Source organism: Pongo pygmaeus, chromosome 13, assembly GCF_028885625.2.
Source record: "Pongo pygmaeus isolate AG05252 chromosome 13, NHGRI_mPonPyg2-v2.0_pri, whole genome shotgun sequence".
In the NCBI taxonomy this organism is placed as follows: Eukaryota; Metazoa; Chordata; class Mammalia; order Primates; family Hominidae; genus Pongo; species Pongo pygmaeus.
The window spans coordinates 106718868-106744656 of NC_072386.2; the positions used below are offsets into that span (position 1 = coordinate 106718868).

A 25789-nucleotide genomic window follows, 5' to 3' on the forward strand; every position below is an offset into this window, starting at 1 on the left:
CATATATAAATATATATACTTAAATTCAACAGGGGTTGTGGACAAACATCTTTATGCACAGCACTGAGCTAGGCAGTTGGGAAAGAAATATGAATGCAACAGTCTCTGACCCAAATGGAAAAAAGAAGCATGCCAATATATAATTATGCCTGAGAGTTTGCTTTGAGGGTGTGCTGATAGAAATTCAGAAGCAGTTCTACAAGGGCCCAGAGGAGGGAGCCCTTCAGGCTGCTCGGGGAGGGGTGCAGTCAGTTGAAGATTCTCTGAGCAGGTGACAGAACTGGCCCTTGAAGATTCTTACCTTTAAAGGTCTTCACCCTTGAAGGGTTCTAATCTTAGAGGAAAGATATAAGCAGAACACTACACTAAGAACAATGGGAGATCCTATCTCAGTGAGTTCCAGATTCTGTGAGACAGACAATGCTTGCTTTAGTAATTCTAAGATGAGAATTATCCATCTGGCTTGACATAAGAAGTACATAGGGCTCTGGCTCCAGAGAAAAGCTGAGAAAAAAAGCTCAAAGGGCCATTAAAAATTAGAACTGTGGAAATGAAAAGAGGGTACTTATTTATTGAGCACCTACTATGTCATGCAACACACTAATCTAATCCTCATGACAACTCCCTGGTAAGGTCACAGAGACTCAGAGAAATTAAGCAACTTGCTGAGAGTCATAGGAACCCAAGTCAGGGTGACTCTGAAACGTACTTTTAACCACCCTCACCCACATTCAAATCAGTCTCAATCTTTAGGGCTCTACTTTGATGTTACTTTTCTAACTTCCAGTAGAATCTTATGTCCTTTCTGGAAAAACGCTTTTAGTAATTACCAAACAAAATGAACACTGAAGGAGTATATTATAAGAATGAAGAAACAGAGTCAAAGTACCTTTTAGGAAAAAATCCCCAGGAACTTAAGGGAGTCCCTGGGGAGGAGGGCTGGAAGGAAGGAAACTAACTGAATATTGGATGACTAGATGGGAATTGTTGCCTTACTCTGATAATTAGAGGCTACATTATATTTCAAATCTGGAAGTGATCTTAGGAATATTTGATTCCAGTTTTTTCATTTTACATTAGAACAGAATGAGATCTAAAGATCCTGCACAAAGCAGAATAAGATCCTGAGTCACCTGACATTCAAACGATTGCTCTCCTACTAAAAATGATTAAAAGAGAGGGAACACATCCATAAAAAATCAAGTGTTGTAGTAAAAGAGGGATAGCAGCACATGATACATTATATGTACATACATATGTGTGTGTATATATATGAAGGTCTTTTATATGTACATATATATATGAATGTCAGTCATAGATCAAGGGTTAGGGTGGGTCATGAACCAAGAATTAAATTTCATCTAATTTTATGCACTCAATTAAAAACAAGCAAATATATACATACATATATGCATAAAGAGTTAGAATGGCTTCCAAGACAGATGGAAACAAATAGTAAATGTATGTTCAATGAATGGATGAGTGAAATGTCTTGCCAAATGATCCCAATGCATTTGGGGACTGAGATCAAGGAGTTCAAGGACCCATAAGACATGAACTTCATTGTCCCTTCGTTTTCCTGCCTCCTAGAGGAGAGAAATAACTTGGCCTCCTCAATTCTTGTTTGTCTTTAAGAACCTGAGGAGCACTTTGTCTTTGACAACAATAATAGAACAAACGGTATTCGTATATCATTTTTACTGTTTACAAAAGATTATACCCCAGAGCATATCTTGTCCTCAAAATAAATTTGCCAAGTAGATATTCCCACTTTAAAGGTAAGGAAGTGGAAGGGAAGAGAAATGAAGTGACTTCCTCAAGGCCAGAGAACTGATATGTGTTGGAGGGAGTAGGAAATGAGAAGTAAAAATCTTGTGTTCCTACTGCTGGTCTGAGAATTGAATAATTCCCAGTTGTCTAGGAATATTCAAAATTATTGTATACAATGACTTAAAATCCCCCTGGAAGACATGCAGTTTCTAAATGCCTAATTGCCACAACTGAAGTAAATCAGTAGTCATGGTCCAACCTCTGTTGGAGAGGAAGGGGGATTTTGAATGATACAATTTATGTTGTTCAACATAGCTCTCTTTTTATCCAATGGCAACCTTTTACAGATGACTTGGAGTTGCAAAAAGTCAAAGATTTGCTCAGGCAAATTATTTATTCATGACATTGTGCACCCAAGATTTTCTTTCCTCCAGCCAGTCTCTGGAAACACGTTTAGGTTATTGTGCTATTTTCATTTTATGACTACAGAAACAGAGTTCAAACGTTCCTAGTCTAAGACTATACAGCAACTTCTTTCTAAACTAGGAAGGTATGAATCTGAGATCTCCCATTTTCAGAAAGCTTCCATAATCTTTGCATATATCGCATTCCAGCTTTCATAGAGGGGATGTCTTAGTCATTTGCTCATCCGACAAATCGTCATACTTTCACCAACAAACATTCTTCCCTGATTTTCTCTCTTCCTGAAGCGTGTAGCAATGTTCCCAGCTCTCAAGAAAGATCTGGAGCAGCTCGGAAGATAAGAGCAATTGAAGAAGAAAGTTACAATTTAGTGGAGTTAATTTCATCGCAGGCTTTCAGCACGCTATTCACATGCAAACTTCACACAGAATATTTTTATCACTACCTTATTGGAATAGATTGGTAATTAATAGTTTGTAATCCACCACTGCTAACACGTTTTGACTTATTAAACACTTGGACAAAATAAAAGAAGATCTGTTTTGCCATAAGGGGGAGCTTTTGAGTTCTATAAAGAGGGGGAAAAAAGAAGAAAAAAATATATTACATGTATGTCCCAGTTCAAAAACAGACCTACAAAGCAGCAAATGGTGAGATCCTTAACTGTGACTTTAACAATTTCAGAGGACCTGAATTGCTTAAGTTGAAAAAATTACGCAAATTAATATTTTTCTCTCATTTTCTTCCTATAAAATTAAAATAATTTCTAATGACCAACAGAGTATTTTAAAGAGTATTCGGGGGAATTCAGAGACCCAGTTGTACTAGGACTACAGCTTCTGAAAGGCAGACGTCCTGGACAGTGCCTTTCTTCTATTTTCTTCTGATGATTCCATAAGAACTTTGGAAACATTTGGGTTAGCTGAAGCCAGCCTTATCTGGGGGCTCAGAAAAGAGGGGAATGGTTCATCATCGTACAACTTTAAGGAAATTCTGAGAGGGAAAAGGACAGGGGAAACAAAAAAAAAAAAGAGGGAAAAGAAGAGGTAAGGAGGTAAAGGGAGAGGAGAGAGGAAGCGGGAAGAAGAGTAAGGGAGAGAGTGAGAAAAAGAGAAGAGGGAGAGGGAGGAAGGGAGAGAGAGAGAGAGAATTAAAAAAAAAAATCTAAGAATCAAGTTTCAAGACTCTTTATGTGCTACAGAAAAGGATGAGGTTTACCAGCAAAGTGCAAAGGGGATCCTAAGAGAAGGACAGATTTTTCTCCTGCCATCAGAAATAATAATAATAAGTAGGGGGAGTGAGGGAGGGAAAAAAAGCAAGCAAAACAAAACAAAAACAGGAATGTGTGTTTTGAGCAGGAATGAGGAGAGCTGGGAGGACCGTAAGGGGGTGTGTACAGAATTTCATTAAATTGTTACTTTAAGATTGTCTTCTTAAAAAAAAAAAAAAAGAGAGAGAGAGAGAGAGAAAAGGAGGGGGTGGAGAAGCGGGAGCGAAGGAAAGGAGGCAAACGGCAAAGTGAAGGAAAGCTGGATAGCTCGGCCTCTCCAAACTGATTGATTAGTCATGATCCCCGCAGTTTTAACAGGGACTCATTCAATTGGGAAGGTGGAGCGCTGGGGAGCAGATTAGCATACGCTTGTTTACTCATCTTCTGAGGGATTTTTTCCCCCTCTTTCCTTTCATTTTGAGAAGAAGGAGGGAGGGGAGGGGGGACTGGGGGGGGGAGAAGGGGGCTGTGGCTTGTGTTATAAAGGACGCAAAAAATAAATAAATTAGAGCATCTTTTGGGGGGAGGGAATTCAGCGGATCAGTCTTAGAGGAGCTTTTTTTTGGAGCGAGAAATCATATAAAATAAAATGAAATAAAACAAGGAGGAAGGCAACCAGCTGTTAGGGGGGAAAATAAGGCAGATAAAGGAGCGGGGAGAGAAATTAATTGCCAACCAGGAGGAGTTGGGCTGTATTTTTCAAAGGTGGGGAGAGAGTGGAGCACACACCTTGAGGAGGAAAGCGAGAAAGAAAAGAAAAAAGCAAGTGGAAGGGGGGGCTCGCCCAAGAAGGGTGAAGAAGCGAAGAAAGTCGAGGCGCCGAGGCTCCCAAAGCTGGCAGCTCCGGGCGGCGGTGCAGGGGCGAAGGGGGGGCGGGGGGAACCGTCGGACATGCGGCTCTGGAGTTGGGTGCTGCACCTGGGGCTGCTGAGCGCCGCGCTGGGCTGCGGGCTGGCAGAGCGTCCCCGCCGGGCCCGGAGAGACCCGCGGGCCGGCCGACCCCCGCGCCCCGCCGCTGGCCCGGCCACCTGCGCCACCCGGGCGGCCCGCGGCCGCCGCGCCTCGCCGCCGCCGCCGCCGCCGCCGGGCGGTGCCTGGGAAGCCGTGCGCGTCCCCCGGCGGCGGCAGCAGCGGGAGGCGAGGGGCGCCACAGAGGAGCCGAGCCCGCCGAGCCGGGCGCTCTATTTCAGCGGGCGAGGCGAGCAGCTGCGCCTCCGGGCCGACCTCGAGCTGCCCCGGGACGCGTTCACGCTGCAAGTGTGGCTGCGAGCGGAGGGGGGCCAGAGGTCTCCGGCAGTGATCACAGGTAGGTGAGGGCGCCCCGGCGGGCGCTGCACGGTCCCTGCGGCCCCAGAGGCGCGCGGGTGTCTGGGCGCGGGTGGCGGGCGGGTCGGGGGCTTGCAGGCGTGTCTGTGCGGGAGCTGCCCCGCGAGCGGCGCAGAGACATCCGGGCGAGCTGAGAGCCTCACTTTGCCCCATCGGTGGAATGGGCACACTCGGAAGGCGTAGCTGCTCGATCCCTGGGAGGAACCTGGGGAGCCCTCCTGGCGGCCCCGCGGCCCCTCGGCCAGTGAGGGCTGGTTCCCGGAGCCTAGGGCACGTAACCCGTGCTCCGAATAGTCAGATGCACTCTCTCCGTTTGGGATGAAAGGGAGGATGACCCAATTGAGATGCATGTGAAAGGAGACTTGGGGACCGTTGATTTCTTTGACGTTTTAATGGGGGTAACTCCCCTTCATTAGGCCCCATTCCCCTGAAAGCCGGCAAGGGCAAGGTTGTTGTACTCGCCAGGACTTAGAAGTCCTCGAAGTGCCCCAAAGTTGCTCACTGATTGAAGCCTGCCTCTGGGACTCACCCTCACCCCCTCCACGCCATCCCATGTCCTAGCTTTTAAAGCCCAGTGCCTGTCACTCGGGGCTGGGACGAGACCTTCCTAACGCATACCCCGCCAGCGTTCCCCAGACGCGGCTGCGAAACGGGGCGCTTTTTTCATATGGGACTTTATGAGCCCGTAATGAATTTGAGTTCTCCCTCCTCAACCTCCCTCTCTCTCCCCTTCGCTGTTCCACAGCAAAGCCTATAGTGAAACCGGACACTTTGCAAGGATTGCAAACCTTAGAAATGCTCCAGCATCCATTTCCCCCCTCTAAATGAATCTGTGGAAATGCCTTTAATAAAACTGGGGAGCGGAGGTGGGGGCGGCGCTGGAAGAGAGGAGGAAAGTTTTGCCTTTTCTGTCCGGGAGATTCCCTTTCTGCACAAACAATCTTGCCATGTCCTGGGACGTCTTAAAATGAGAGTAGGGGTTCCCCCTTCACTGCAGCCAGGAAACGTGTGAAGGCGTTTTGCGATCCCATCCCCTCACACACACACTTTCTTAGAAGGGAAAGCTGTGAGCTCTTCGGGCAGTTTTGCTTCTTCCTGTGTTTCCATGGCTTGGACTTTCACAGATGTAGCACTGACTATCCAGTTGACATGAAGACCCTTTTAGGAGACCCACACTCTGCTGCTATCCCAAGAATACGTCTCCCAAAGCTCCCGCTTGCCAGCTATCAAAGGAGAGCGATACAGTGATTCCCCCCAACAACCCACAACTGACGTCATCGCATGCTATTTTTCCTTTTTTTTTTTTTCCCGGGAAGAAGAAGGAAACTGAACTCATTCACTTTTAACTCGCAAGCCCTATTTGCTCAGAGGAGGGTCTAATTTGGAACAGAGGAGACGTTATCCATAATAATAATGACGATGGTGATAATTTAGGGCTGTAGTATGTTGACTTCTCTTTCCAAACATGTGAAAAAGCAAAGAGACTGCTGCTTGGAGGTGATTTTTTTTTTAATCTGTAGGTCTGGTTTTTCCTAGTCTTTACCTGTCGTACCAGTGATTTGGAAGGCATTCCCTGGAGAGAGGAGAGCACAGGGTTATGCAGGTATCATCAGTGAAAGGGCAGTGAATGCATTTTAACTATGTAAGTGTGTCTACATAAATACGTGTGTGTATATATATATATATATATATAACACCTGGGATTCCACAGGAGACTGCTTTATAAATGTCTATAATTCAGACAAGGAGCCTCTCTTCACACGCATTCTCTTGAGCACTCATTCACTCTCTCACACAAAGATTGTTGCAGTAAAATACTTTAATTGGATGGGGGACGTTAGGTTATTATTGCTTGTATAAAATGCCTGGTCCATTTTATGTGTAGAAATAACATTCCTCTCAAAACGAAAAAAATAAAATAAATAAATAAGCACTGCTGTCGTGTAGCACCAGAAAGCCAGGAGCTTTTCTCCTGAGGATTCTGGTGGATTTCTTTTCCCTCCCCTAGTTGAGTTGGAGCCAGATTTGGCGGTGTGTAAACACCTGGCTCTGAGCCAGAAAAGACTCATTCTGCATATCCTCCACATGGTACAGGCTGTTGGACTAAAAAGAACCTGCTTCTCCTTGAATTAAAAAGCAAACAAACAGAGGTTCTTTGCAGAAGTACTTTTTCAGCTCCCTCCTTCGTGTAAGTTTGGGCTGGGAGAGCCAGGACCCAGGTGGGCAGCAAGGATCCGGTGCTAAGGCTCACCCTCTCGCTGCGACCTCAGGTGCCCAGTTTGCTGCCTGACCTCTGCTGGCTTTCTCTGGCTGGGCGTTGCCACTTTCCTAGGAATCCCTGGTCACCTATCTTGAGAGAGCAGTCATCGCTCAGCAGGGACCGCGCTGCTATTTCAGGCAGAGAGTTGCTGTCTTGCTGTCAGGCCAGGCTGCCTTACATCACTCTTTGCTGCAGGATTCAATTGGGTTTCGTAAAGGTCTAATTTTACGGTGCTGTTAACCGGGTCTGTCGTCTGGCAGAGGCAGGCCTTGCCGCTCCTGGTAGGCGGGCTATGCTCCCAGATCCGCCCGGGATGCTATTTCTGCCCCGGTTCAAACTTCACTGACACCAGTTCAGACAGGCGCTCGGAGAGACAGAGACGGGGGGAAGGAGCGAAGGAGCAGTTTGCTTCTGAAGCTCAGAAAACATGCCTTTTATTTTTCTGAAAGGAAAAGAGAAAAATATATATATTAATACATAAAAAAAGGGAAGGCTTATGCAGGCAAAAACAAAGCCAAAGTTAGAAAGTGCCTATGTGTAGGATTCTCTGGACAGTCCACCAGTGGATGGTCTTTAGGATTGAAGAATCCTTTAAGGCTGCTGTGAGAAGGGTCCTCAGAGGTTACCCAAGCCAGTTTCCCTTTTGGCCGAATGGGGAGAGAGACACACAGAGAGGGGAGGGGTGTGTGCTGGATGACACAGCTCCTCAGCGGCAGGAACTAGGATTTAATCCCTGGCATCTGACTTCCAGGCCTTGCCCCCTGCATGGCTGAGAGAATGTGTCTCATAAACACCATCACCTCTCATCCCACACGGACCCACCACCCACACACAGCCTTCAGCCTTCATGCATAGCAATTTGGGCTCCCTTTCAAGTCAGGGGATGAGGGGTTGTTTCTGACACATCCCTTTGCTTTTGTACCACACCAGGCAGGAGGAACCAGACCCCTGTTCCTCATCTCCAACTGCCCCCCCAACACCCCTCCAGTTTGAAAGAAAAGGAAAACAAAAGACTCAATTTGCTCCATCGAGCAGAGGCCTTGAGCAGCAGTTAATCTTGTTAAAGTTTCTCCCGACCTGTTAGATAAGTGAAATGTGGACCCCACAAGTACTGCCCTCCTCCCACCCCGTCCCACTCCCCTTCCCTTAGTGATTCAGAATTCCTGCTCAGAAGGAGAAAAGGATTTACCTGAATCCCATCCAGCACCTCTGCTTGCCGGCCTGTTTTCTTTTGTTCTAATGGTTGAACTGGATTAAGTGTGCTGGTTACTTCCAAGAATCTTTTTTTCCTTCCCTTCTGCACCCCCACTTCCTAGTATCCACCCAACCCTCAAAAAAGAGTACCCACATTTTCTCCACTTCAGCATTGCTGTAACAGTGAAGGCTGGGTTTAATTATATGGCTAGGAGTCCATATATTAACAAGGCTTTTCCCCAATATCTGTAGTCCTACCTGGGATCTAGAATATTGTAATAGTTAGAACTCAGTTTTAGTGGCCAGGTTACCTAAGTGGAATCTCTGCCCCTAACTAACTGTGTGACCTTAGGCAAGCAAGCTAGTGGACTTCTCTGGACTTCATTCACCTTCCTCAAGTACAGAGTGATGATGGCACAAGTACCTGTATCATAGAGTTGTATAAATGCTAAGAGAACTTGGATGTGGAAGGTACTTAAAACTGGACTTGGTATGTAGTAAGTGCTCAACAAACTTCATTCTTGTTAGACATGATTTTCCAAATATCTCAGTCTTGGCTTTCTGGACTGGGGAACACTTGAAGGTATGAAGAAATCCAACTCTACCTGTGTGCTTCCTTGATGATGCTGGGCACTTTCCTTGTGCCAGCATGTTTTGCCCTCACAACTACCCTGAGAAGTGTGTATCATCGCCTGTACTTCACAAAAGAGGAATCTGAGTTTCAGAGAGTTGAAATGACTTGGTCTAAAGTCCCACAGGTTCTCAGTGGACAGAGCCTAGATGTGAACCCAAGTCCTCATTTCCTCTGTCAGCAGTCTTTTTGGAGAAAGAAGAAATGATTCACATGCTCTTCCTTAATCTTTCTGTGGAACATTTCCATTCCTTTCTGCATCTCTATGTGTCAACCATATACCTACAGATCAAAGAGGGTGAGAAATGGATATAAATCTCAACTGAAGCCCTGCATGACCTGGCAGATCTGTTTTTCTTTTCACATCAAATTATCAGACAGACAGGCTTGGAATTTCTCTTACATGCTGTGTAATTTGAATCAAGTCACTTCATCCATCTATCCCTTGGTTTACTTATCTATAAAATGGGCATAATGACATCAGGATAGTTCAATGAAATAAACAAGCAAAAAGTACCCAGTGCAGTGTCAACTTGTATTAGGGACTCAGTCAAGGGTAGCCGGATCTAGGAAGTAGCTGCATCTCTTTTTCCAGTTTGTGGCTTTGGCTTTCAAAAAGTGGGGCCTGTTTGTAAGGCTTCCCCTCTTCAGTTGCTGGGGAGTCTCTCTAGAGTAGATAATGTATCTTGGGGAACAATTAGACTCCTTCAAATACCTTTCTTTCACTTTGATCTTCTCCTCTTTGACATGCTAGGATGACCCCTCGGTAATAAGAGCCAAAGGAGGCCCAGAACCACTGGGACCTGTAAACAGGAAAACAAGTTAGCATTCAGAGAGAGCAAGCACCTCCAGAAAAGGAAGCCACACAGATCTACTGTCGGCCTCTTGCTCCTTCCCCAGGTGCTCCCCAAACTCTCACCTTCTCTTGAGCTGCCACTCAGTGAACAAATAGAAGTGATAAAGGCTGTGAAACCTGGGAAAGCACCTCCCATTTTTCCCTGCACAGAGGAAGGCAAAATTAAGGTCCAGAGATATGGAACTCGGGAGTGTGGGTTGTGTATGGCCAGCCTGGACATGAACTCGGTGATCATCTTGGTCAAACAGCTCACTGTGCAACAGGAAAGTTGAGGACCAGGGTCACACAAAATTAAACTGTATTCACAGGTGATCCCCTCTAAATGGTCTGAGAGATCATTTGGTCCAGCACTTCCCATTCCTGGCTGCACCTGGAATAACCAGCTTTTAAAACATCCTTCTGCCCAGGCTGCACCCCAGGGATTCTGATGTTGTGGGTCTGGGGTTGGCCTGGGAACGGGTGTTTCCCAAAGCCTTCTCAGGTGATGTTGAAGGACAACTAGTGAAAATAATTACTGATGTAGTCTGACATACCCTTGTTCTGCAGAGGCCCAAAGGGGAAATGATGTTCCCTGCTTACTGAGCTGGGTAGTAGCTAAGCATTTAGGGAAGTTCCAGTGCCCCAGCTCTGAAGGACCCCTCTTCCATCCTGAATTCCTCTGTTCACTCCAAACCCCTGGGTGCCACAGGTCCTGACATTTCATTTTTTCCAGTGCCATTCCTGTGTGGAACCATGGTGGGCCCCATCTTTACAGGATGCACCTGATGTCAAATCAATCTCTCGGAGTTTTGGAGAGAGAAGCCTCTTTGAACAGGAAGGATTATAAGAAAGGGAAGCTCAGCTCTGAGGCATTCACCATTCACTTTGCCCTGGGCTAGTCCTTTAGAACTATTCCTATTACTTCAAAACTCCTCACCTTGAGGAGTGTTCCTATTACTTCAAAACTCCTCACCTTGAGATCCCTCTGAAACCAGCACTGGCTGCAGGTGTCTCCAATGAGGAAAAGAGAAAATCTCCAGGTACTAGAGGTAGGAGGACTCCCTCTATGGGCAGCTTGTATCTTATCTACCTGTGGCTGAGGGCTCGGGAATCCAGTAGGCATCTATTTCTCTCCTCACCAGCTGCCCCTTCTCTAGAACTTAGTTCCCTTTCCCTAAGGTTCTCCTAACTTTCTTCTTACTGCAGTAAGAGCTCTGCTTCTTGCCTTGATGCGGTTACTGGAAATGCTCAACTGTGATTCTGACACCAGCAGCTGAGAACTGACTTGTAAGTTCCTTGGCTTGTTTGAAGATCTGTAAGTGGGAATTAGGAGGTCAGAGTTCAGGTGCTGGTTTGGCTTCCTCTAAGCTGTGTGACCTGTGGTCTCTGACTTAACCACTGGGGCCTCAGGGGAGGGGGTTTGGGGGATGGTTACTCTCAGTGTCCCCATCTCATGGGCTGTCATGGGACCAGGTGAGACAATGCAGGGAGAAGCTGTTGGCTGAGGTCAGACCACAGTGCACGGGTCAGCATGGTTAGGAGGAGCTAGAAGGTGAGAGATGTGAGGGATTAGTGCAATCAAGGTCATTCCTGGAAAGGTGCTTTTATTATCATCATTCACACTGTAGATGATAAACAGTGATGGAGTTAGCAAACCTTTTCATGCCTGTGACCTCATTGGAGTTCTTTGATGTTGGGACTTCATAAGTCTGCCAAATCCTGCCACTTACTGCTTTATGACCTTGACCATTTGCCACTTCTCTCTGGACCTCAGTGTTCCCAGGATGCAAAAGGAGGGTCAGGGGTAAAATAGGGACTTTCAAACTGTGCCCCGCAATCGCAGGGCGCTTCTGGGACAAGGGTGAAGGGCAGGACTCTGCCTCTCTCCTTCCCTTCACCTTATTCCACTTAAATTGTGTGATTCTACAAGCTTATATTTAAAGGAATATGTTCCTGCATTACAAAGAGTTTAAATGGACATGGACTGACATTGAGGAGTTATTGTTAATCTTGATAGGTGTGATATGATATTGTTCTTATGTTTTTTTAAAGATCCTAATTTGTTAGAAGTGCATACTGAAGTACTTGTGGGTAAAATTATGTTTTGTCTATTTTGTTTATTTGTTTAAAAAGCTCCAGAAAAAAAAAAAAAAAAGGTTCCGGGGGTAGTGGTTGGTGAGAGATTAGCAAACTGATAACAATTGTTGAAACCAAGTGATTAAACCTTGGAGCTTTAATACATTTTTGTTCATGCTGTGGTGTGTGATTGAAGATTTCCATAATAAAAAGTTAAAAATACTAAAAGTGTTTGAGAGCCACAGGAGGAAGTGAAGTCTCAGTTCCCTGCGTGTTCTGTGACCTGAAAGGTTTGCAAATACGAAGACCACCGCTTAGAGAGGGTTAGGGACTCCCCCAAGGTCGCACAAAGATTAGCTGAAAGTCGTGACACAGCCCAGGCTTCAGATCTGAGGAGCTCCCCATCCCCTCCTCTCTGTACACTTGCAAACTCAAGTGAAAATGATTATCCAGGGAGAACTTGAGGGGAATCAAAGTGATGAGGGGAGCCTTAGGAGGAGCATGGAGAAAGAGCAAGTGGAGGCTTGCTCTGCAATAAGAAGATTTTGAGTGAGAAAATTATTTGCTGTATGGGACTGCCCTACATATTGTGAAATGTTTAGCATCTTTGGCCCTGTTCATGAGAATTTCATGGGATCTGCTAGTGATTGTGACAGGCCCAGAAGTATTGTGACAATACACACACACATACTCATATACTCACAGGTCCACATACCCTTCGTTCTCGTTTTTCTGGTTCCTTATTTCTCTCCATCCCTAACTACCTGGAGAGCAATTCTAGAGCCTTCTAGAGCCCTGGGGCAGTGACCTGCGGGAGTATATGTTTACTGAGGAAGTATTTTGCAATGGTTGATCACAGGACTCAGGAATCAAGCTGCCTGGTCAAACCCTGAGTATTGCACCTACCTGCTGATTGTGTGACCTTTGGCAAGTTACTCAGTATCTCCAAGCTTCACTTTTCCCCTCTGTAAAGTGCAGATAATACTAGCTGTTACTTCATAGGGTTGTTTTGAAGATTAACTGGGCCTCCATGTGGAAAATGCTTAGTAATGGAATCTAGACCATGCGGTAACCCAGCAAACGTTAACTCATATCAGTATTATGTGTGCCAGCCATTGCCATGCATTATTTCTAATAATCTCAATAACTCTAGGAGTTAGACATACTTATCTCTTTTGGCAAAGCCAGGAATTGCTTTTTCCTCCCTTACAACTCAGGAAACAGTTATTGCTGTCATCTTAACATAAAAAAAATTAAAAATTTAAACAACTAAAATGAAAGGCAAACAAGATAAACACATTATTGTGTCATTTAAAAAAACATAGTGCATGCTCATTGTAAAAAAATCTCAGAAATGCAGACAAAGAACAAGAGACCAGGTAAAATTTGTCTATTTCCTGCCCAAGCATGCAACAAGTATTTTTTGAGTTTCTGCTCTGTGCTGGGTACAGTTTTAGGCCTTGAGGACAGACCAGTCAACAAAAGAGAGAAACATCTCCGCCCTCAGGGAGTTTATATTCTGGGCAGTGGGTGTTGGGGAGAAGGTGGAGACAGACTGTAAATGAATAAGCATATATATCCCGTAATGTCAGGTGAATGTTTGTAAAGAAAAAGTTGAGAAGGAGGTCTAGGAATGCTGTGTGGGAGTGGGGATGCAGGAGGAGTGAGGAGTGAGATTTGAAAAGAGTGGTCAAGGGAGGCCATCGTGAGAGTAGCGTTGAAGAAGAGACCTATGAGCAGGCCTGAGACTCTCTGGAGAAGGCCACGCTGTATCGCAAAAGGAGGAGCAATGCGCTTTGAGCTAGGAGATGTCAGTTCTAGCACTAGCTTGCTGTGTGACTTTAGGCAAGTCACTCTCCCTCTCAGAACCAGTTTTCACATCTGAACTTTGCGGTACTGTAGGGATTATTTGCACTAAAGACACTTCTACAGACACTTCCTAGGATTCTATAATCCTCATCAAGGCTGTCCTCAGACAAAACTGTGAAGTTGGCAATAGTTCCAGTTTTCTTCCTTTTCTGGTGTATTTTCCTCCACTAGGTGGTGCCTGTGCCTGTCACCTTCAGGGGCCAAGTGTGGACACATTTTCAGCTTCCACACCTCAGCAACACTGGGGAAAAAAGAAGATGGTACACCTTCTTGCTAAGTACCATTGACTGGTAACAACTTGGAATGTTACTGCTCCATTAGTGGATACTCTTTTAGGACTGCCCAGAAAGCTTTGTGTCACAAAGCAATGTACCAGTGGTAGAATTTCTAAGACTGACTGAAGACATTATTTGGGGAATATTGGTACTTCCTGATAGCTGGAATCCATCCTATTCATAATATAACTAATTCTAGCCCCCACAAATATCCAGAAAACTCGCTGAGTGACTCCCAGTCATCACTTACTGGGTGAATGCTAGCATGTTCATATTTTGTAATTTCTTAGGATATAAAGGCCATTCCAGACAAATTCCTGGACTTTGGAATAGACCACTGGCCTTTTAGTATTGCTTATCATTTCAATCAGATAACTCAGTGAATTAAAATACCAAAACTCTGGAGTCTGTCATCATTTTACAGACTATTTTCCTTCAGAGGATCCCTGGAACTGTCATCTCTGAAGTATATCCTGCTTCCTCTCAACTCCCTCCTTCTTCTCGCTCTTCCTGCTCCTCATAGCCAGCTTATTTGCTTTGACCACTTGGATTTTTCTCCAAACAAGATAAAGAAGATGTGTGTGTTTTTCGGTATTATTTGCCACAAACCCAGGGTCTACAGAACCTGGAAGAATATAAGAGGTTCCCCTCTTCTACTTTAGACTGTAGAGAACCCTGGTCAGGTCTCAGATTCCAACCCACTTGGAGGAAACTAAGACATAAAAGCTGGTCAGTAACAACTTGGGATATCGAAGTATGTGAGTAGGGGCAGCGTACCACTAGTTGCTGAGCCCTGTTACAGCCTTGTGTGTTTAGGAAGCCAGTGGTCCAACCTGTACCTATTATCCTTGTAATCAAGAAGTCATTCCTATGCCTGTCCCATATCCATTCCTGTTGCTCTATGAACATGAAAGGTGGCTCGGCAGGATGTGGCCAAATGCATTTGTATGGAGGGGGTTATTTTCCCCATTGTGACTGCAAATCTTGCAGCTCAGAGGCTGTTGAAAGAAGAGAGAAGGCTGTGTTAATAGGCTAATCTTAAGATGCAAGGCACCCAGGCGGAAAACATAAAACATTGATAAATGTGATACTCAGTTTTGTGAAGTAAACTTCATTTAAGTCCAAAGAAACAAGGCGTGTCAAAGTCCAAAGGACTCATCCAAGCCATTTATTTCATAGATGAGGGACTGAGGGTTGATGAGGAAAGTGGCTTGTCCAAGTCAGTGACCAAGCTGGGTAAAGATGAGTACCATTGACTGATAACAACTTAAAATGTTACTCTTCCATTGGTAAATACTCTTGCATGACTGCCCAAAAGCTTTGTGTCACAAAGCAAACAACTTAGAATGTTACTTCTACATTGGTAGATCCTCCATTGGTAGATACTTTAAAGTCTTAAGCCAGGTCTGGGTCCACTTGTCTCCTGACTTTACACCCTTTCTCATAGATTAATTACCCATCTGTCTACTAATGGTCATTATTTGTCCAGACTCCACTGGGCTCCAGACTCACAGATCCACCTGTCTACTGGAAATGTTAGCACGTTCTACAAACTCCACACTTCCGAAACAATCATCTTTCCTCCAAAATTCCTTGCATCCTCATCTTGGTTGGTGTCACCCACTCTACATTACATCATCTACCGTATTCAATCAGTCATCAATTCCTGACTCTCCTGCTTCCTTATAATGTTTATAGCCAAATTCTCTTCTCTGTACCTTAAATCCTCTTTATTTCTTGCTGTGACTATTTCCCTAGTATTATAATGCCCACTTCTCTGAAATTCAATCCCTGCACCCCCTTCAACCTGCTCACTAACATCCAACAGTCACATCTGTCCAGAATGCAAATCTGACTGTGTCACCTCTAGCTAAAAGCTCTTCAATAAAATCTGAATTATTTGAAGTTCCCCCAAATGCACCTGGCTTTTTAATTATCACTTTTTTAACTTGGCTTATCTTCTATTTCCAGTGCACCATTTTGCAGAATGCTTATGCCTTTACAGGATCTTGCCAGAGTTTTCTCTCTTCTGAGAAGCCGTTCATAACTTCCCCAAAGTGTAACTTGTTCCCTACCTCATTCATCTGTTCCCACTATACTTTCTGCACACTTTTATCGAAATACCTGGAATTATGACATTTAATTGTGTACATATTTGAGATCTTATCCATCTCAAGTTCTCTATTGCCTAGCTCAGTATCTGACCTATAAAGGGGCTATATGTATTTTTGTTTAATAAATGGATGACTGGATAAGAGAACCAGTTGAATATCTAATGATTCTGGGAGAAAGAGCTCAGGAACCTTAGGCATGTTGCATTACGTAACCAAAGCACATGACCTAGCATGTGTGTCACCGTCAGAAACATTACACAGTGGTTAATTTCATTTACCCCTGAGCAAAGAAGTCAGAAGGGAAAAGAAATCTGGCCTTCCAAAACAGAAGGGGGAGGGGAATAGTGTATTTAAGGGCCTTCTCAGCTCACATCGGGCTTTCTTATCCAAGCCACATTTTGGCCTTGGTCTTCGCCTCTCAGCCCTGTGCCTGTTTGCAAAGCATTTGTTTTGTGTGTGCATGGCAGCACATAATCTTAAGCTTTGCTTGCCTCTCAGATTTCCCTCTCTCCCCCTTATCAGTGTCCTTCTGAGCCTCAAGTGTCCTGGCGGTCATATCTGTTGCTTGAGTCTTCACCCATTTCCCTCCTTTCTGTTAGTGGGGCTTTCTATCTGCTTTCCTTGATTTTCCTTGATCTTGTGAGACCTTGTGATGACCTCAGGATCTGGAATTCTCTATCCGCTGTTTATACATCCCTAGGAGAGAAGACACATTCTCAGCAGTAATAACAGTAATAAAAGCAGCTAGCTTATAATAAGCACTTACTATGTGCTGACATTATGCTGAATGCTACACTTTGAACACTCTGAAACTGGGTTATAAAGTTGCATGACTCCCTGAAGTACCCATGGCTAATGGGTGGTGAAACTGGAATTCTAATCCACACCAGTTTAATTTTATCTCTCTTCATCCTCAAGGCCTGACACATTGCTTGGAACACCGCAATTACTCAGTAAATGTTCCATGAGAGAATGAATATATGAATGACTGAATGAATGAATGGTGGTGCCCCCCAGTGGCTAATGCAAACATTTGACGAGTGTAGAATGGAAAGGTAAAGAAGGAAGAGAGGGAGGGATAGAGGAAGAAATAGAGGAAAAATCTGAATGAACATTATAAGATTTCAAAAAGATTGGCTAAGAAATCTCAGATATGCAAAGTATATTTTATTTGCAGGTGATTTTCAAACAGAAAGACATTTTACATCCATTAGAGCATTTCCCACCTTTAACTAGTCCTTTAGGAGATATACAGTTGTCCCTCAGTGTTCACGGGGGATTGGTTCCAGGACCAACTCTCTCAATGCCAAAATCTGAGGATGCTCAAGTCCCCAATGTAAAATGGCATAGTGTTTGTGAATAACCCACACACATCCTCCCATATACTTTGAATCATTTCTTGGTTATTTATAATACATAATCCAATGTTAATGCTATATAAATAGTTGTTACGTGGTATTGTTTTATTTGTATTATTTTTATTAAGTATTATATTTTAATTTATTCTGAAATATTTTTTATCTGAATTTGGTTGAATCCACAGATGCAGAGGCTACATATAAGGAGGACCAATTGTACACTTATTTCAAAGATACTCTGTTTGCCAAAAGTGTTTTTGGATTCTTGTTTTGAGAATCAGTGCCTGGGACATGTTTCCCCAGATATGCTCAATGGAGCCTCCTTGTCATCCTCTGATGAGGGCCCTGATTCATTCTCAGGCAAATCTTGGAATTATGTGGGTGACCATGCTGAGTGGATATGGGGTTTTGAATAGAATAGTGACTCTGGAATAACAAGGATGATTTTTAGGTGACTGTCATCAGAGCTGATTAAGCCTTGATAGAGCCAATATTAATCTCTCAGGATGACCCCTTTATAGAACAGCCCCCCAAGAGGCTGATTAAATCTGCTAAAAACAAATGCAATATCTTGACCTTCCCTTTCCCAAATTCTAAAGCTGGAGTAACAGAAACTGCCTTATCAAATCTGCTCAGTTTACAGACTGAGAAACTGAGATCCATGGATGTTTACCTGTTAAATTAAGCTAAGCTAAGTGAGTAAGGTTAAGCAGCAAATTGGCAGTAAAATTGAAACTAAAATTTATATCTGTTGACTTCCACATCAATGCTGTTTCCACTGGGTCACTTTATTTTCCTTTACAGTGTGGGGTGATAGTTATAACTATGGGTTTATATTAGTAAGGTTATTAGAAAACATCATACAGCTGTTTAATAACTTTTTTAAAGAACTCCTTATGTGCCAATCTTCTGTCCTAGACATTCTTTAAGATTCAATGAGAAATGAAAGTTTATTAGGAAAGGTAAATGTTCCTTCATTTCTTCCTTCTTTCTAACCATTCACCCTTCTGTTTCATATGTAGTTATTAAGCAATTTTTATATATTATACATTGAGTTAGGAGATGAGAATTAAAAAGAAGAACAAGGCATAGTTCCATGCCTTGAGGAACTCCGAGTCCTAGTGGTGGAAGCAGACTGGTAAACAGATAGATGACATCATGGTAACTGCTATAACTAAGCAATTAACAGAGTCTTGGGGAAGCACAGAGCAGAAACACTATGTTATGAAACACCCATGTTTATCATGAGAGTGAAAAAGTGCTCTGAAATTTCGAAAGCATAAGTGATCTTTTCCACCTGGAAGGACTGGGGACTTGTTCATGAAGTGAATGTGTGTGTATGTAGAGTGTGTGCTCTGCCTTGTGTGGGAGTATAGTCATGTATGTAATTTTAAACATATAGCCATAAATCAAATGAGAACAATCAACACTTCTGGATTCATGCCTCAGCTGTAGATACTTACCCAGAGTATCTTTTAGGAGTATGGTGTTAGGAAATTATTGGACAATTCAATATCCATCACCATCTGCATCAAGCCAATACAACTCCTTATCTTCCCTCCTCATAGCATTTATCACACTCTATTTTGATTTCCTTGGTATCTGTCTGTTTCTCCCCAATTGTCTCTGAGCTCCTTGGAGCAGAGACCATTTTGGTCTTCATCTCTGCATTATTCCTATAATTTCACACAATACTAGTCATGTCGGTGAGGGCTGGGTAAACAATGTTAAATGAACGAACAGATTAGAGATGGCTCCAAATAAGGAATAAGATAAGGTGATTGAATGCGAGTGCTGTGAAGACAAGGTGCTTTGAGAATTAATAGCATAGGCCTTAGAAAGACGAAACAGTGAAGGCAGACACATTGTGAGTGGCATTGACTGTGAGATATGGCCCTGGTCTCTCTGAGCCAACCAGTTACCTATTGAAATGTATATGCTTATCATCTTTCCCTATCTCTCTGCCTCTCTTTCTTTCCAGTTAACCAGTATACCATCTATGCTAGCTTTAAGTCCCTTCCATGTGGCTGTCCTTCAGTTTCTCCAAACCCATTCTTTTTTTTTTTTTTTTTTTTTTGAGATGGAATCTCACTCTGTCTGTCACTCAGGCTGGAGTGCAGTGGCACAATCTTGGCTCACTGCAACCTCCACCTCCCGAGGTCAAGCAATTCTCTCACCTCAGCCTCCCAAGTAGCTGGCATTACAGGCGCCTGCCACCATGCCCAGCTAATTTTTGTATTTTTATTAGAGACGGGGCTTCATCATGTTGGCCAGGCTGGTCTTGAACTCCTGACCTCAGGTGATCGACCCACCTTGGCCTCCCAAAATGCTGGGATTACAGGCGTGAGCCACCGCACTTAACCTCTCCAAACTATTCTTAGAGAGAGCTGCTAAGAGCTAGGTGGAATTGTAAGGGATGTGTCCATGCTCCTCCTGCAATCTTCACCTAGAATATAAGAGGAGGAGGATGGCACACTAGATTTTTTTTTTTTTTATCTAGTGTGCCAGGAAGTTATCAGAGAGCTTCAAACAATGGAGTTACTGGATCTGGTTTATTGTTTCCAAAGATCACTCTGACTACTATGTGGAGAATGGATTGCGTGAGGCCAAGAGTGGGGTCTCAGTTACAACAGCATCATGATCGATTGCTGATGTTATGACTTAGTATTTTGGTTAATATAATTATCATTTATTTCCTTATGAATATGAGTACCAAGTGAAATACCAGAATAGCACTCCTATTTTAGATCAACAGAGGATAGGGGAGTTTTTGCACTTGGGTTCAGAAGTACTTGATTTGTAAACTCCAAGACATTTTCTGTAAAAATTTGAGGTTGTGCACATTTTTCTGGAGTCAAAGTTCTTTTTAGTTTCTTAAAGGGATCTATGTCCCCCAAATGGTGACTTACATGCTGAAAAACAGGGGGCATACCAGGTCATTTCCTGAAGCTTGTTCCCAGCTCTAAAATATGAACACTATAGGGGATCTGTGAAAATGAGAATGTTGATGTTGAGTTGTCATATCAGACTGAGCAATTGCACTTTCCTTCATCTGAATCCTTGTTGGAGTAAATAGAATTTGGACCTTTTTTTCCTCTGAGGAAGAATTAGTTTATTTCTTAGAAATATAATCTACAACTTTGTTTATTCAAACTCTGCTTTCTGAGTTTCTCTGAGTTTTTAAATAAGCAAGTTCACTTCAAATGTGGCCTGAAGTGGTCCTGCCCTTAAGTATTCACTATGGACTTTGACCACGAATCCACAAATCCAGCCGCCTATCCACCCTTCCATCAATCTACTCTTCCATCCATTACCCATCTACTAACTCTCCTTCCCTCCCTTTCTTCCTTCCTCCCTACCCCCTTACCTCCCCCCACTCCCTCCCTCTCTTCCTTCTTTCCTTCCATCCACCCTTCCATCAATCCATCCCCTTTCATCCCCATTCATTCCCTAATCCATCCACCCTTCTTTTCTTTCTTCTTTTCTGCTATCCATCCATCTATCCATCCATCCATTCATCTGTCCATCCATCCTTCCATTCTTCGGTAAATGTAATCTTCCATTTACCAGGCTTTGTGCTAGTACTGGAGGAGGAAGAGTTAGGAGGTTCCAATTCTTGTTTTTATGCCGCTGTGAGTTCTTAAAAAAAAAAAAAAAAAAAAAAAAAAAAAAAAATCCCCTGAGACATCTTCATTGAACCTTATGCTTCCACAGAGTAGAGTGTGAAAACCACTCATTGAAAACTAATTTGAAAAATTAAAGTGTTCTGCCTGCATAGTTCTATCATATAAATATTCCTGGTAGTGCTCTGAGTCTGGATCTAGACTACCAGAGGCTCCTTTATCAACAGTAATATTTTAGATCAATAATAGTTTCTACCCTTAGGTTAGCAGGTGCTGGAAAAACAATAGAAAGTTTGAAATGGAAGCCTTTCTTTGGGAAAGGGCAGGCTTAGGTGAGACCAGAGAAGGGAGCTGCCAGTCACTTAGCTTCTGGGACTCTCTTTTCCCACAGCCTCCTAAAGCCCTTGTTTAGTGATGCTGAGACTTCACGTTCTGTGTATGCCTCTGGATGTATGATGTAGCAGAACGCCCTTGTGGCATGGGGTTGTTTCAGTTTCCAAAGCATTTTCGACATGTACCTATCATATTCCCACTCGCCTTGTAAAACAAGCATTTTCATTTAATACAGTGAGGTCTTTGTATTCTCAACAACAAACACATGGTCTAAGGCTCTAGGACACAACCTGCCTTTTTCTCCAACCCCCACTTTCAACCCCCCCACCACTCTGTCCACCCTTACAAAGCCCAGTGTTAGCAGAAATATCTGTTTACAAACAAGGGTTCCAAAAGAACAGTATCAGTAGCTCAAACAAGCCTCTGAAACATGCCTCTGATTCTATACTTGGAATGCCTGTGAACAGTGTGTATCACTGGCAGCAGCTTTCATGGAAGGCTTCCTGCCTTTCCATCTTTCCGTCTGTCCTCATGTCTGACTTTCTCTATCTCCTTCCCCTTATTCATTGAAACCATGGGGAGCCTGAACTGGCGAGGCAGTCAGATGCTGGCCTGGGCATTATGGATATCTGGGAGACAAAGCCCAGACAGGGAGTTGCTTGCAGACAGCAAGACAAACCCAAACACATCCGCCTGCAGTGTCATCTGAAGCAGAAGCTGATTGAAGAAGGATTATTAATTGGGTGGATATAATAGTCACATGATAATCATGCAGCTCTAAGCCTTTTTCTAAGGTTATCATTGACTGAGGAGCCACTATTGCTGCTCTCTTGAACTTGAGTCTACTGTAGTTCCCTATTACCTATGCATAACAGCTAATATATTTAATGCATAATATGTGTCGGGCACTGTTCATAAAATTTTGCATACGTTAACTCTTTAATCCTCACCATGACCCTCTGAGGTGTGTACTATTATTACTGCAATTTTCCAGCTGAAAGATGAGGAATGTTAAGTGAATTTCCCAAGGTCCACACAAGTCAGTGGTAGAAGCAATCTTCAGATTGCATATTCTAACCCCTCCCCCCATAAACCTCTCTAGATTCTCTAGATTGGTTCTAAATTCTATAGCCTCACATTCACCTTCCTCCCTAAGCATTGTTTACTACCATAACTTTCCCTCGTTGCTTCCACCAGGGATGCTCAACCTCACTACTATTAACATTTTGGAATGCATAATTCCTTGTTGTGGAGTTTGACAGCATCCCTGGCCTCTATGTACCAGACACAGTAGCCACACCCTCCTCCCCAGTGTGATGATCAAAAACGTCTGTAGACATTGCCAAATGTTCCCTGTGAGCAAAATCTACTGATTGAGAACCACTGACTTACATGGATTCTTCTGATTAAACTGAATTACCTGATACTCCTAAAACACATATTTCTCCCTCTATGCTTTTTCACATTTGTTTTCCCCCTTGACCTTACAGTGTTCTTGGCCTCCTCCTCATCAATCTTCTCTGTTTCATAGTCTTTCAGTTCCTCAGCATCTTTTACAGCCAGAGGAAATACTAACCTGTCTGGTTACTGATTTGCTTGTTTTTATGCCTTTTTTGTTTAAAAAATGGTCACCACTTCCAAACTTTTGATTTAAAGTCCCTTAAAGATCCCTGGAGTCTTGAGTTTAAAATTTAGTTTGTACCATGAATTCCACGATATTTTACAGAGTCTACCATGTATCAGATCTCAAGCTAATCACTGAGGATATGAAATCAAAGGAGATAAAATCCCTTTCTTTCAAGGAGTTTATGCGATAGACTCTCAGGGAAATAAAGGGATCTGAAGATCAACTCTCCATCCTCTTTCAGTTGAATAGTTGGGGAAACCGAGAGACAGAAGGTAGATGACATTTGCCCAAGGTCAGCTAGAGACCAGGATCAAGGTTGAACTAATCATCCTCTACCTAGTGCAACAAAATTTAAATTATGAAGCCCCAAAGAACATCTAAACACTATTTATCCATTTAGAGCCTTAAAGGGTTTTTTGAGTTGAGTTATTTATAGTTTATGATTTTCTAACAGATGTCAAAACAATAGAAATTTAGTAGTGTATCAGACCTCTCTCTTTGAAATTGTGCTCACATTTCACCCTCTTCACTAATGAGTCTTAAGGATAAATGACTCCAGATTGCCACATGAGCACTGGACAGGAGTCCTGAGACTTTAGTCCTGGCTCTGTTAGCTCTGTGACTGTCAAAAGCAAGACTGTATAATCCCCAGCTAATGATCCCCACCCACCCCCATGGACTGCCTCAAAAAAACACCAAAGATTCATTCTTTTCTATGGAAGAAACTTTAGATCTTTTGGCATGTCATTCACAACCCTTTGTGATCTAGCCTCAGACAGCCATTGTACTTCATTTCCCTCAGTTACTCTGTGCACCCTCAATCCCATCAAAAGCAAATATCTTTCTCATCTCGAGAGTGACCTTAAGGTGGACTTCACAGCTCTTGCCATTGCTGATGATTCACCTTGTGCTAGAAAGTCTTTGCCCAGCTTCTCCTTCCCCAAATCCTGTACCTCATGCGAGGCTCGGCTCTTTTGAGACTCATCCAGGAAAACTTCCCTGCACCTTCTTGTCAGAATCAAGCAGTCTTTCTGCTGAGCTCTATTTGCTTGTACCTCTACTATAGAACTCGCTTTATTACTCTTTATTTATCATTAAAAGCAGCCCCTTGTCCTGGTGTAGTCAGCTTTCCCCTGACTAAGCAGAAATATTTAGAAGTTAAAATGTGAATTCTGGAGTCTGATTGCTTGGGGTTGAACCCCATCTTTGTCACTTGGCCAACAGGTTACTCAGGCTTAGGTGAGTTATTTGGACTCTCTGAGTCTCAGTTTTCTCATCTGTAAAATGGTGATAATAATAATATTTCCCTGCTTGCGTTATTGTGAGAGTTACCTGAGTTATCTATGCAAAGAGTTTCGCACAATACCTGGCACACAGTAATCACTCGGTAAGCATCAGCTGTCATTGCCCTCCCTGCCTAGAAGGGTAATTCTGGAGGGCACCAGCCCTGCAAAGTGGAGATCTGCCTGTCTGGCCTTGTCCCTTTCTTATCTCCCTTTGCCATCTCTCTCCTGAAAGGCTCACCCTAGGCTGTGTGGGCCAAGATGAGGTGATGGCAGGCTCATCCGAGAGAGCAGCTTTTTCTTCAGAGCTCAGCCCACACTGTGTGGGCTGTGTTTTTATACAACTTGCTGTAGGCCTGCATCAGGTATGAAATTTACATCATTTATCATTTGACTTGCCCGTGTGGGAATCTTCCCCATTCCTCTTGGCTCCTTAGAATGGATACAGGTGTTCAGTGCCTCCTCCTCCCAATGCTCTTCAGCAGATGAGGAACCGAGGTCCAACAATGAAAACAAGGCTGATGACTCATCTGTTAGACACGGTTGGCACAGTGCCTGAGGTCTACAGTACTTTTGTTAAACTATAAAAATGGATTAATTCTTTCTTTTAGAATTAATTAATTAATTTCTTTTAGATTAATTAATTTCTTTTAGAATCAGAAAAAAAATATAATAATAATACATCTAAAATAAGGAATCCAGCCTCTCAATTACATTTATTTTTATAACAATGCAATCATAAAGCATAATTTTGGAAGAAGGAGCCTGTGAAAGTCATGAAGTGACCATGGATGAAAAGAAATTTGCCCAAGATTAATAGTGGCAAATTAAAGCACAAGTTCCTGTCTTATTACCTTCCACATAGAAATTTTTTTCTCTGCATTTTCAAGAAAACTGGTAGAATTTATTTTACCACAGTCATCTTCTTTCACAAATAAGAAAATGGACACCTGAGTGAGAGTGTGACTTGCCTAAGGTCTCGCCAACACACAACTAAGTTGTGTTTTCCTAACTCCCTGTTACTCCTTTTACTATTTATACATTCAAACCTAATGACCACTGATGTCAACCTCCCATTATATAGATGGAAAAATCGAGGACCAGGAAGTTGAAGGGGCTTATATGATGTAACAAGGACCCCCACTCTTGCCTCTAAATCAGGGCACCCTCCGGTACCAAGAGGAGCGTTTGAAAACTGGAGACACAATTTTAGTTAGACAGCAGGAATCACTTCAAGAGATCTATTATACAACATGATAACTATAGTTACTATTGCACACTTGAAAATTGCTAAGAGAATAGATTTTAAGTGTTTTCACCCCAAAAATTCTAATAAGCATGTAAGATAATGCATACTTAATTAACTTGGTTCAGCCATTCCATAATGTATTTCATAATATCATGTTGTACAGTATTAATATACATAATTTTTGTCAATTAAATACAAATACAAATAATACAAATTTAAAAGAAGAAGAAAAGCTTGCTTGAAACCAAAACTCCCCCCAAATTAGGTTTCCTC

General features: G+C 43.1%; 1 protein-coding gene across 2 annotated transcripts in view; it reads left to right on the top strand.

The window, feature by feature from the left end:
- Positions 1 to 3303: 3303 nt before the first annotated feature.
- Positions 3304 to 25789, top strand: part of PAPPA (pappalysin 1) — a 246970-nt gene continuing 224484 nt past the window's right edge. For both annotated transcript variants that reach the window (XM_054502141.2, XM_063649861.1), the window contains exon 1: positions 3304 to 4769. In XM_054502141.2, the coding sequence (XP_054358116.1) occupies positions 4355 to 4769 (415 nt within the window). In that variant the 5' untranslated portion in view covers positions 3304 to 4354. The remainder of the gene's footprint in view (positions 4770 to 25789) is intronic.